At 49.2% G+C, this 13,382-nt stretch overlaps 1 protein-coding gene across 2 annotated transcripts; it reads left to right on the forward strand.

Moving 5' to 3' along the window:
- The first annotated feature begins 203 nt into the window (after window positions 1-203).
- On the forward strand, window positions 204-12,258 carry LOC147303158 (zinc fingers and homeoboxes protein 1-like). 2 transcript variants are annotated; one of them, XM_086280273.1, is made up of 8 exons: window positions 204-342; window positions 4,067-4,558; window positions 5,083-5,706; window positions 6,058-6,184; window positions 7,017-8,246; window positions 8,337-8,468; window positions 8,732-9,132; window positions 9,947-12,258. In XM_086280273.1, exons 2-7 carry the CDS (start codon window positions 4,191-4,193, stop codon window positions 9,122-9,124), a joined length of 2,874 nt encoding a protein of 957 aa, XP_086136399.1. In that variant the 5' UTR covers window positions 204-342; window positions 4,067-4,190; the 3' UTR covers window positions 9,125-9,132; window positions 9,947-12,258. The 2 variants fall into 2 exon arrangements, with proteins under 2 accessions (XP_086136399.1, XP_086136398.1); XM_086280272.1 differs by lacking the exon at window positions 204-342 and adding an exon at window positions 705-1,052.
- Window positions 12,259-13,382: the final 1,124 nt, after the last annotated feature.

The following is a 13,382-nucleotide window of genomic DNA, read 5'->3' on the forward strand; positions in this document are numbered from 1 at the left end:
AATAAAGTCTTTTTATACATTGTTAGTGGTTTGTCGATGCCACGGTGAGCTGAGTGCTGATAAGTGATCGTCATTAGCTTTCATTTAAATATATTTTCTTAGTTTCCTTTCATCTACATTGCGCTTGCGCGTACTTTTATTTTGACTGAACACATCCCAGAATATGAAACGCTGTAAAACAAACTTATTGTTTTTACTTGGAAGAAAACACCACCCAGGGCTGGAGCCTGTGCCGGCTACCGCAGGGCGAGAGGCGGGGTGCACCTAGACGGGTAACCAGGCTGTCAGGAGCTAACACAGACGGACGACCGTTCACTCACACAGTCCACGTAGAATCACCAGGTATCCTAAACGCTTTGGACTGTGAGAGGAAGCCGGAGTACCTGGAGATAACTTCCACACAGAAAAGCTCAGAGGATTCGAACCCACATCCTAAACATTATTACACTAACTGAAATTTAAAATAAAAAATAACAAAGGATCATTTTTAAATGAAATATTTCTAATACTATTAGTGATATGTAAGAACAGCACCGCAGGTTGTAGGTTTTGTGAGATGTAATTACTGTAATTTAACGTATTTAAATGGGTTTCGTCGCTGTGGTTGTTGACTTCAACTACAGCTGTGAGTGTGTCAATTACACAGTTACCCACAGTTCATGTTACTGGCGTTTCTCGTGTTTGCGTTGATGCTCTTATTGCGAAAAGCTCAAACCGGATACATTTCTCGGCCGTTGCTCGCTTGTAGTGGCGGTATGAAAAATGGCCATCGTCAGATTCGGTGAACTATCGGACCCTTTTCACTTAAACGGTCCGTCTCATTAACAAAGCGCGACAGCGAGCAATGCGAGTCGGAGCGGCGACCGGCCCAAACTGGAGCTAGCCGGCGGTAGTTAGCATGTTCCCCGGCCGCTGGAGCGGCTCTGTGTCCGGCTGAAGCAGATGGGAGCCGCGGTGAAATCAAGCAAAAGGCGGAAGACTGCGTATCAACAGACACGGCTACAGCTAACTGTTCGCTCCGGCATGCAGGAAAACGGAAACCGACAGTGCAGGTAAACACGCCCGGGCTCTCAGCAGGCTGCTAGCGGCGTCAGCTGGAGCCTGCTGCCCGCTGCAAGCAGCGGAGCGTCGGCTACCACAGCGCGGAGCGGCGGGGCTAGCTAACGTTAGCGGGAGGATGTTCAGTGAGGACAGGGGAGATTCGTGGAGCTCTAACATGTTTACGTGTGTGCTGGGCAGGAAGTACACCTAGTACGAACCGAGCCCCCACACCGCCGAGGCAAGGTACTGAGTACTGCAATCAGTGCTGAGCAGAAGTATCAGAAGTACCTTCCCTGCAGGAAATGTATCTCTGACTGAAGTAGTACTGGTAACGGTTTATAAACCGGTCCCCAAACTAAGGCCTGGGCCCCTCTGAAGGGTCACCAGGGATCATACGATGATTAATAAGAAAACAAAGGAGGACTTTGGACTAATCAATGATCCCGATCTGAAGCTATCAGCTGTTTACAGCTGTTTCAAAGGAATAAAGCACAGACTTAATTAAGTAGAGGCTACAGTCAAAGTAGGGCAGCAACAAGTGCAAATATTTACCTCAGAAATGCAGTACAGCAGCAGTATAAGATTAGGATATACTGCAGTAAAAGTTTATTTAGGTCTGCCACTGTACCAGACGCATCTCCAGGGTGCACAGTAGCAAAGTTACACTGGCTTTGGTGGAAAACTGCTTTCATTCTTTTATATCTCCCTGATGTCCCACAGTGAGCTGTAGGGTTAGTGGTCAGAGTTGTTACTCATGGAAAGGATCCTGTGATCATCCCCCACACTGGCACTATTTTAATTATGATGTTGTTGTTGTTTTGTTTACAGTATTTAAAATCACGTGTGGTTTTCTGCATACTCTGCGTTATTGCCCCCAAATCCACGGCTGAAAGGAAAATGAAATCTTTAGGGTCACCATGTTTCTGCCCAAACAAAGTCAGGCAGCTAGGAGCCTGACATAAACAAACAGAAGAAGAAGCCATCAGCTGACACTGACTCAGGCTCCTCCCCTTTCACCGATGTTAGTAAAAAAACGAATTAAACCAAAACTGGGACTATTGGCAACTTCTGATTTTATTAACAGTTAATAAACAAAACTGTAGAAAGCAGCTGAGGAGACAGACCCAACCAAGACAGCTTCAACACCTCTGAGTTTGTTTGTGTACGGGGGACGGCGGGTTAATTAAGTGGTAATAGAAACACAGTCACGTGGTCAGTAACACCTGATATGTAATATGACAGAATAATGATAAAGACTTTAGGAGTTAAATTTATCATCTAAAGGATCCTGCTGTCATACACCAAAGCTGTCTGTAGCTGTAGTTATGAAGGTTTATGTGACTAAACTATTTAACTCTCATACATTTGCTGTTTATGCCCAAAATATTCGTTTAAGTAATTATTGCTGTCGTCAGTGTAAGCTAAAGCCTCGTTAAATTATATAATCCAGCAGTTTGCAAAGTTGGACAGACCATGTCAGCGTAGGCTGGCCGTACTTTTCACCATAGCTTACAGGACAATGTGCTGCCGTCTTCCTGACCTGCAACTCGGAGCAACAGAAAGATTATTTGTTGTTGTTTTTTGTGTGTGTGTCTGTTTTTTTTTGGGTTTTTTGTATCCTCTGAGAATCAGACTGATTTCTGCGGCGTGACACTGTTTGTGTTGCCCTCGTTGCCCTGTGGCTACCATGAGCAGTTGCTCTTCTGAGACAGGCTAGTTAACTAGTCAGAGCTGCGGAATAACGAGCTGTCGCCCTCCATCTTTGCTGTAAACGGACATTTTTTTGTGTGATGTGTTAACAAATGGATCGTTGAGTTTACGATACTGAGCGTGGTCGTGATCACGCAATCATAGGAAGGATTCACTGATGGTGCTGGAACAGTTTAATAACTGATTTCATCAGCATGAACGTGTTTCAGCATTTACAGCATAATAACTGCACAGTTCATTTAAAAACATGTTACTTCACTGTATACAAAGCCTCTGACAGACAAGAGCGATGAAGGAGGATGAAGGTGGAGCGACCCGTACGTGATAATTTAACCCTTTAAGACCTACCATAGAACCAAGTCCGCCAGAGCTTATATATTTTTTTTTACATGCTGTGGAGCCATTTTCGGGAGCATTTCAAGTTGCTATACATCAATACAACTGTTATAGCCCAAATTCTAATAATATGTATGCATTAAGTCCATAGTAACTACATAAAATGCAAAAAAAGTGCAATAAACTACAAAAAATTTGAAATCTTTTTTATTTTTTTTACATATTTCTACTTGGAGAAATTTTAAATACAAAAAAGTTGCAAACAATAGTTTACAACAACAGGAAATTTATTTTGAGTGTCTTCATAGTTTTATTTTTGTGATACACCAATTTTTATAAACTGCAGAAAAAACGAAAAACAATCCTATGATGCAAATTTGCAAAGAAAACAGCATCAAAATAAAATAAACTATTTCCAGCAGTGCAATTTGAGTCCTAAGCATCCCAGCAACTATTCAGAAAATCATAAAGTCAAACATGACTTTTAAAAACACCACTATTGGCTTTTAAGGCCTACAAGTAAAAAACTACATTTTCCGCGAAAATGACGTCACTTCCGGTTTCGGGGAAGTAATGGCGGACATGCATAGTTCGCACTGACGTCTATTTCAATGTAGGAAGTGTTACGAACAGCTGATCGGATCGGCTAAGCCAGTTTCTGGAATATTATGTTTTTGTTCCTGCAAGTGCTTTTTATGCTGTTTTTGCAAAGCTTTATGTGGAAGGAAACCGTGATTTAGGACAAGCTGATGGCATCAGATGAAAGTACAACTCCTCTGGTTTCATATGCAAAAAAATGACTGCGCTAGCTTGTAGAACCGTGGTTCCGGTTCTACAGGGATTTAAAAATAGTTACGCAAAACGGAGCATGCCCACGCCATCCGGCTTTAAAGGGTTAACTGCTGATGTTTGATCTTAAAGAACAGGTGGCGTGATCGTGGGGATGTGCTCTGAGTAATGATGCATTTCTGTGCCACAGGGTTTAAAGACAGCGAAGGGAACATTTCGACTGGTGACCTCCTCCTTTATGGAGCCACGACAGGACGGCTTGAACTGAGTCGGCTCCAACACTCGGCTGAACGCGGCACTCACCCAAACTCAGGATGGCGAGCAGGAGGAAGTCCACCATCCCCTGCATGGTTCCTCCCCGAGAAACTGTGGACTTGGACCAGGAGATGGAGGATGTAACAGGTGCGGCGGATCCAGAGGACAGCAATGGCGCGGCAACCGTCTCCTCGGAGGCTTCCGGCCTGCTGGAGGAGCGAGGAGAGGAGGCCGACGGCAGGCGTGACGTCGCGGCGTCGGACCCCTACCTGGACTTGAATGCAGCGGAGGGAGGCTACGAGTGCAAATACTGCAGCTTCCAGACGTCGGAGCTCAACCTGTTCACCATGCACGTGGACACGGAGCATCCCGATGTCGTCCTCAACACCTCCTATGTCTGCATGGAGTGTGACTACCACACCAAGAGGTACCACGCTCACACCACCTGACAGGAAGTGCGTTTATTTAAAAAGAAATGTGAAAGATTAAGAGCCAAAACAGTCCAGATCCAGGCCCTGAAGGCAGGTTAGAGTAACTGATAACACCAAACACACCAACACGTGTCAAAGTTCATCATCTTCAGGCAGAAAAACGCCAACAGAGCGATTATGGCTCCACTCGTCCATTTTTAATGTTTCATTTTTAAACCTCCTGTAAATGCACAGCAGCAGTCCTTGTCCCAGCAAGCAGAAGGAAACAAAACTTTCATTCACTTCCTTAAAAAAAACACACAAACACAGCAGAAAGAGCGATTTTTAATCTCTACAAAGAGACGATTAAAGAAATCACTGTTTTAATCCCTAATTTCAGGGCTGAAAGCTGCTACTCAGTGACGTTTACGCCAAGATGTAAAAATGATCTGTAACTGAGCATCAACACTGTGGACTTTACCATAGTTTGAGTTCTGAATCTCCTTTTTTGCTTTATTTACCCATGATCCTCTGCTTCCAGCTACGACACGCTGCTGGCCCACAACGCTCGGCTGCACCCGGGCGAGGACAACTTCACGCGGACGATGGTGAAGCGCAACAACGAGACCATCTTCCAGCAGACGGTGAACGACCTGACCTTCGACGGCAGCTTCGTCAAAGTGGAGGAGGACGAGGCGGAGGAGACGGCACGCAGAGGCATCGCCTTCAGCAAGACGCCCATCATGAGGAACAAGAGCCGAGCTGAGCCCAAGAAGTTCACCGCCGCGCACAAGATGGCCGTCGACGATGTCATCAAAGTGGAAAGCGACGACGAGGATGATGACAAGGAGCCGCCTGCGCTGTCGCCCGCGCCGACGGCCCCCGCTACCGTCGCCCCTCGCCTCATCCCCATCACCGCGCCGCTGCAGGTCCAGGCCGTGCCGCAGAGCATCGTGGTGAACAGCCCCAACGTGCTGCAGATTAAAGGCGGGGCCTCCCCCGCTGGTGGCGGCGTGCTGCCTCCGGGGACGCTGGCGCAGGTTCTGTCAGCCCTGCAGAGCCAGCAGAACAGCACGCAGACGCAGCTCCTCATCCCCATCAGCAGCATCCCCACCTACAACGCAGCCATGGACAACAACGTCCTGCTGGTCAGCGCCTACAACAGGTAAGCACACCTGAGGTACACCTGAGGGGCGCCGCACACGTGGAACCGCCCACTGATTTTAGCTTTTTGTATATTTAATCACTGTCAGACAGTTGGCTCGCTCTTATTTTGAAAGGCCAGCTGTCGCTCATGCTTTATCTTATTTTACTGCACTTCTCTGTGCACCTGATGATATGAAAACCGACCCGCCCGGTTACTACACCCGCATTTACTGCATCAGTCACAGCTGGATGGAGGCTGGGTGGTAGCACAGACGGGTGGAGGTTACTGCTGTGCTCCACGAGCACACAGACGTGTTTCTTGGTGTGTAATCCCGCTGCCGTTTCAGTGTGCGTGCTTTTTGTGTCGCAGGTTTCCGTATCCCTCGGTGTCGGAGATCGTGGGCCTTTCGTCACAGACCAAGTTCAGCGAGGAGCAGATCAAAGTCTGGTTTTCTGCTCAGAGGCTCAAACACGGAGTCAGCTGGACGCCGGAGGAGGTGGGTGCTTCAGCAGACGCTCACACGCAGACTGACCGGCTGCAGTTAAACTTCCCGTCACGTCTGATGTTGTTCCAGTTACCACGCGAGAGTCTAATTTGATCAAATATCCTGAGTTTGTGTGCGAGCAGCCTGAAGGACGAGTCTCAGCAGGTCCCACAGCTCTGAAAGGCCACCAGAGGCTTCAAACTGAAAGTGGATTTTGCAGCAGAGGCTGTTCAGCAGTTTGTTTCAACGTGTCGCTGATGCTGCGTCTCCGGGTCCATCTGCAGTCAGCGTCAGCGACACGTTTCCTTCACAGTTTACAGATGAATCCTGGTAAAAGGAAGAATCTGCTCCTATGTCAGATTTACTCTCAGAGAAAAGCATCAGGAAACATTATTGTGCTGTTGAGTGTCACACTGTGTGAGTAGAAACTACATCGTTAACTTCTTCCTGGGTCATTAAAAAAAGTGCTTGAGCACAAACGTGGTCCAGTTTTTAAGAACTGCAGTTATGAGTGTTTATTAACTGCTGCCAGACTCGTCAGGTCGCTTTATAAAACAGGTTTTTACAGGCCGTCACCGCCTCACTGATCACGTGACTCCCGGTCAGATTTTGTTGTGGCTGATGATGATGATTGTGGTTCAGTTTCCTGACAGGAAGTCGTTCTGGTTGTTTCGTAGATGTAGAATAAGTCTGTGGCTCTGAGGAAGCCTGAGGCAGGAACTTGAGCAGTTCTGAGAAACATCTTCACTGCAGCATCTAAACAATAACTCCCACAACTTTAATAACTTTAGAAAGTCGGTGACGTCACACCTTACCTTTGACCTTCTACTGCTCCTCTCTGCAGGTGGAGGAGGCGCGGAGGAAGAAGTTTAACGGCACAGTGCAGACCATCCCTCAGACCATCACAGTCATCCCCGCTAACATCGCCGCCACCACAAACGGCCTGCAGAACATCTTCCAGACGTGTCAGATCGTCGGTCAGCCGGGCCTCGTCCTCACTCAGGTGGCCGGGAACAGCGGCGCGGTCCCCGTCGCCTCTCCCATCACGCTGACGGTCGCGGGTGTCCCCGGCAGCCAGCCCAAAGCCGCCGAGCCGTCTACGTCCGAATCGAACGCCGAGATGTCGTCTTCGTCGGCCGGCGTATCGCTCGGTCTGGACTCGACCACAAGCAAGCCGAAGAAGTCCAAAGAGCAGCTGGCAGAGCTGAAGGCGAGCTACAGCCGGCGGCAGTTCGCCACCGAGGCGGAGATCTCGCGCCTCATGCAGGTCACCAAACTCTCCAAGCGAGCGATAAAGAAGTGGTTCAGCGACACGCGCTACAACCAGAGGAACTCCAAGGACCACCACAGCCTGCTGCTGACGCAGGCCACGCCTGGCAGAGCCGCGGCCGGCGGCGGCCGAGGAGGAAGGAGCGGCGGCGGTGGCATCAGCATTAACGATAGCAACAACAGCGACAACACCTCCACCATCGTCATCGACTCCAGCGACGACGCCAGCGACTCCTCGCCGACCTCGGCCGGCGCTCCGGGCTCAGCCGGGTCCTCCAGCGACCTCCGCATTAAATTCCGCCACGCCTTCCCCGACTTCACGCCGCAGAAGTTCAAGGAAAAGACTCCGGAGCAGCTGCTCGTGCTGGAGGCCAGCTTCCAGAAGTCGGACACGCCCTCAGACGAGGAGCTGAGCCGGCTGCGGGCGGAGACAAAGCTGACGAGGCGCGAGGTAGACGCCTGGTTCACGGAGAGGAGGAAAATACCGTCGGCGGGTCAGTCGAAGGACAGCGACGCAGAGGGAGACGACGAGAAGGCGAAACCGGCCGCCGCGCCTTCGCCCTCGGCTCAGGAACGACAGGGCACGCCTCCCATCAGCAGGAAGTTGGTGAAGAAGACGCCGGAGCAGCTGCACATCCTGAAGAAGGCCTTCGTCCACTCGCAGTGGCCGACGCCCGAGGAGTACGACCAGATGGCGAAGGAGAGCGGGCTGCCGAGGACGTACATCGTAAACTGGTTCGGAGACACGCGCTACGCCTGCAAGAACAGCAACCTGAAGTGGTACTACCTCTACCAGAGCGGCAAGGTGCGCTCGCAGGAAACCTTTTTTGTGATGTAACACAAACGCCACGCTTCATCTCCTGGTAACATCTGACGTTTTTTTTTCTTGTTCCAGGTGGACGAGGCGTTGAACGGCGGCGCAAAGAGCCAGAAGAAGTCAAGGAAGCGTTTCCGTGGTTGGTCCAGGAGGACGCGCCGGCCGTATCCCTGCAAGCGCTCTCCACAGGGCGGCGACGGTGCCATCAAGGTGCGTTTTTAGAAAAAAAAGAAAAATTCCTACTCGGCTGGCCATCGTTGGGCGAGAGGCGGTACAACAGCCTGTCTCTGAACTGCTGGAGAGCAGCTGGAGAACTCGAGTATTCAGCTGGATTTTAGCAGGTCGTCTGCCAACCAGGGCGCTGGTTCGATCCCCGGATCGTCCACATTTCACAGTCCAGCCTCTCCTGGACTCATTGTGTAGCAAATGTGAGGATTACAAGTGACTGAAGGTGATCTTTGTTCCTCCTGCAGGTGAAGTCCGGTAAGGCTTTTCTGAAGGAGTACTACCTCAAGCACCGAGCCCTGAGCGAGAAGGACCTGGACGAGCTGGTGGCAAAGTCCAGCATGAGCTACGAGCAGGTCAGAGACTGGTTCTCCGAGACCGCCAGGAGGGCGGAGGAGGGCACGGAGCTCTTCAGCGATGAGGAGGCGGAGGAAGAGGACGAGGAAGAGGAGGAGGAGGCGACGGCGGAGCACGCAGACAGCGAGGGAGAAATGGAGGTGAAAGAACAAGGAGAGGAGGCATCGGACGACGACTGCGTGGAGGAAGACGAGAAGGACGCAGAAGAGGAGGAGGATGAAGAGATCCAGGAGGGATCTGAAGGTTTCAGCCAATCACAGCCTCAGGCAGAAGAGCAGACGTGAGCAGACAGGTGAGAAATGTTTTCAGTTTTATTCCTTTTTTATTTCCAGAGATTCAGCAGAAACTAAAACCAGGAAAATTACCGCACAGTTTGCAGACACGTGAGTCGACGAGCAGGTAGAAGCAGTTTCTGTTTCATGAAACCTTTTGTCCTCAGTCGACCCAACTACAGATAAGAAACAGATAAGAACCACAGCCTGTCAGCACAGGAGGAGCTGCCTGATATTACAGCTCCTGATTGGTTGAATCTGCTCTCTGCAGGGACATGTGCTGCAGCTTTGCCTCCTGACTTCAAATAGACTGAACTTTATTCATATAATAGTCGTTAACAGGAGACAGACTACATGGCCCGGTCTTTAACACTGCAGCTGTGCCACAGATTTGATGTTTGCTCCACTTTGCAGTGGTTGTTCAGGAGATTTCCATGTTTCTGTTTGATTTCTGAGCTTTGAACTGAATCCAGTGCAGTCAGTGTGTACAGCGCCGGCCCTCCTGTGGGTCCCTGTAGTCAGTGCACAGTCAGTGTGTACAGCGCCGGCCCTCCTGTGGGTCCCTGTAGTCAGTGCACAGTCAGTGTGTACAGCGCTGACCCTCCTGTGGGTCCCTGTAGTCAGTGCACCGTAGGCACGTCCATGATTCTGATTGGTCAGATGCTGCAAACTTGGCCTCGGGTGAAGGTGCTGTTAGCCATCTCACCAAACCTGGGGCTGACTTCCTGAGTCACCTCCATGTGACGCTGTTGGGATAACAAGATGAATCCTGAATGACCCGGCGTGTTTCTCCGTAGTTACCTGCCTCTCTTCTCCCCACCTGTCCTTCCTCAGGTTTATCGTTGCTCCCCCCGCGCAGAGATGACAGAGGATGTGGTGTTTCTCAGTTGGTGGTTCGGGACCCAAAGATGGCTGCGGTAAGGTCAGATGGACATTCGCTTGTCGAGCGGTGGGTTGGAGCCTCGGAGGCTTTGGGTCGCGGTGCAGCTGAGAATCGCCGCGACGGAGGACGGAGCGTGTGGATTTAGTCTGCCGGGGACCGAACGGCGCTGCGATTCAGCTCTGCTCCTGTACAAACGACAAGCTTTTACTCTGACAGCGACTCGGCTTTTACTCAGATTTTCATACAGAACTAAAAAGAAATCAGCGTTTGTACAAAGACAGAAGTCCAGGACATTTCTCAGAGGTCAGACCTCGCATGGTTTTCTCTTTATTAAAAGGACTTTTTTCAGAATAACGGAGGAACCGCGGGACGTTTTTTCCGGAGGGATCGTCCTCCGGCCCAGAAACACTCGGCTCCTCTGAAGATGAGGTTTTTAAAACCGCTCCGATCAGTGCCATTCTGTTTCTACGATTGTTTAAATAAAGACAAACGCAGCGCTGGAAAGAGACCCACAGCAGACCTTTTGTATTTTTCCAGGTGATTTCTTAAAGTCTGAACAACATAAAACATATAATGGAAGCTGAATCTGTTTTTGTTTTCAGGCGTTCGGGTTCAGTTTCAACATCATTTCAGTTTGAACCAAAACAACCAGAGAACACGTGACGCACCGTTAACGGGAAAATCCACTTTAAAACTCAGAGCGTGGTCAGTTTTACCCTCTGCGGGGTAACCACAGACGAGCACGCCTCGACATAAACAGATTTTTGATTCTCGCTGTTGTTTACTCGTCTGTGCCGACGGAAACATTTAACCGCTGGTTTGAAGCTTCTAATCAAACTACCTGCATCGCGACTGCACCGCTCACACCACCAGCATCCATGGATGGTGTTCGACGGATGCCGGTCCAGAGGGTTTCAGCCTCAGGTGGGTCTCGCTCATAGATCCCAGGATGCTAGAGGAGCGATCCCGTTTGATCCTGGTTACAGAGCGCTGCTCCAGCTCGTCCTCCTGGGGTGGGGGCGGGGCGGCTCCGGTCCCTGCAGGGCTGCGGTGCGAGCTTGGTTTGTTCCCTTCAGTGGACGGAAGATCTGGGCTGAGCGATGGCCTCCACCTCTGGGTTGGTCCACTGGGTTGGTCTTCAGCCGCAGGTCAGCTGGGTCCAGAATCAGCGAATCAGCAGGCTGGGAGTGAGAAGCCGCTCCAAGTTTGTCTGCAGGAACGGGACAGGTTGTCTGTCAGTTTTCCAGATGCTCTGCGTTCCCTGACCCCTGCTGACGGGCTGCGAGTGGTGACCGCAGGTCGGTCGCCTCCTGACCGCCCTGAAAGGAGGCAGCCGAGGTGGCTCGGACTCCCGAACACCTATCAGAGGTGTGGCCAGGACACACTGGAGAGGTAACAGGTAAACAGCTGTGATCCAGCTCAGCGCTCGGAAAGAACAGGGACATCACCGGACGTGTCACAGAGCAAAAACTAAAAGTTCAGATGGAAGTGGATTTTTCCTTTAACGCTGTGCGGACACAGACTCGCTGCTCGGATGATTTTTTTTCTGGGTTTTTTAAAAAAAATAATCGGAACTTTACAAACCGATGAAGTTGAGAAACGTTTGAACCTGAGCGCCGCCTCCTCGTCTCCTCGTCCAAAAAGCAAACACACACAGGCAGGTGCGCTCTACTTCAGGAAACAGGCAACTTTACCTCAGTCGGTTAAACTACAAACTCGGCAAGATTGTGACATTTACACTCGACGACAGGTTTCTCCTTTACTTTATGCATGAAAATAATTATGTCTTTCAGACAGCGTTCGCCACCACAGGCAGCGAATCGCTTCAAAGAGGAACAGCAGAAGAAGACATAGTTATTACTGCGTTTATTAGCTCAAATACGGGTGAACTAGTTAAACGAGATCTTTCAGGTTTCCTCGAATTAAAGACGATATTTTAGGGACAATAAACCACCAGGCTCAGTTCTTACGGGAGCTTTTTAACTTTTCATATGGGGGGAAAAAGCTTTTATTTTGCTTTTCTGTGCTCTTCCTGTGGTGAGGGAACCTCGTAGGTCTCTGATAGGATATGCAACCATCAAGGAACAATCAGCAGGTGGAGGTGGGCAGTAAAATCTTCTCTGTAACCTTTCAACCACTCGTCCTCTTCTTCTTTAAATCGCTTTAATAGTCGACGGTTTTTAGTAGTTAATTTATTTATTATATCTGGACTTTCATGGATCTTTTTTTGTCTGCAAGCAAAAAATAAAAAGTGAAAAAACGAGTTTTTCCTGTTTTATGTTTGTGTGAACGCGTTTTATCTTCATGTTCCATATACAGTCGAGTCTTTGTGCCTCTGAACGAACTTATAAAGATGTAAACGATCAAAAAAATGTCTCGAGTAAATAAAACTGACAGCGTGTTGGTGTTACTGAAGGTTAAAAAACCGGCACATTTAGCAGAAACGAGGAATAAAAAAGGAAAACCATTCGGAAATGTAAGAAAATCTCAGAAAGATGTGAGTGGGTCCTGGATGCTCATGTTTACTGACAGCATCTTGCTGCACTTTTAGTTTTCAGTGTAGTTTTATTTAACTGCATTTTCAGATATTGTTCTCAAATTATGTCTGAAACTGTAACTGCTGTAATTTACCTTTAAATTAAAAAAAGGAGTTTTTCTCCATAAATTCTTCAAACATTTGATGTTTTTTGTTTTTTAGAAATCATTTACAATAGATGGCAAACTCCGGTCTTTCAGCATCTTTACTCCAGCCCGCGGGTCACCTCGGTGTCTCGGCGCAGTGTTGGCTCCTCGGCCCGATGAGGACAAAGACCCTAAAATAAAGACGAACGCTACATTTTGACGTCATGTTTTTATCAGATGTTAAAACTAAGACCTGTTGTAACATTTAAAGACACACACAGCTTTGTTGTGTTTCTCTCTCATGACCACTAAAAAACAAACTCTGGGTTTGGGTGTTTTCACACCGGCTCCCAGGGCTCATTTAAAACCGCACTGGTGTTTCTGAAGGTCCTTCGTGGCCTCGCTGATGTCGCCGTAATGCACCAGCTGGAGGCTGAAACCTGAAGGCGGGGCTGTTGGAGGTGGAGCCCCCGAGGCTCAGGATCGACCTGCCCAAGGGACCTCGAGGCGTCTGAAAGGCGTTCTGATCTTATTTCAGGTTTTTCTCTTTAGTTTTGTTCTGCTGTGAAACAGGAAGGAGTCGGTGAGCTGAAGCCTGCAGACGTGAACCGCGGGCTGAGCAGCTCAGGTTTATCAGACCACCTTTAATGAAACATCCTCTGAACTCTGGTGGAAACACATGCAAATGTGAAATCAGCAGTAACATGCGAGGCTGCTGGATTTCTCTTAAATTCCTGAAACCACCAGCAGGTGTCGCACTGGCAC

The sequence above is a fragment of the Aulonocara sp. 'chitande type north' Nkhata Bay genome, linkage group LG22 (genome assembly GCF_057382095.1).
Source record: "Aulonocara sp. 'chitande type north' Nkhata Bay isolate Kocher_YH1m ecotype deep benthic linkage group LG22, A_spYH_male_GT1.1, whole genome shotgun sequence".
NCBI classification, from domain to species: Eukaryota; Metazoa; Chordata; class Actinopteri; order Cichliformes; family Cichlidae; genus Aulonocara; species Aulonocara sp. 'chitande type north' Nkhata Bay.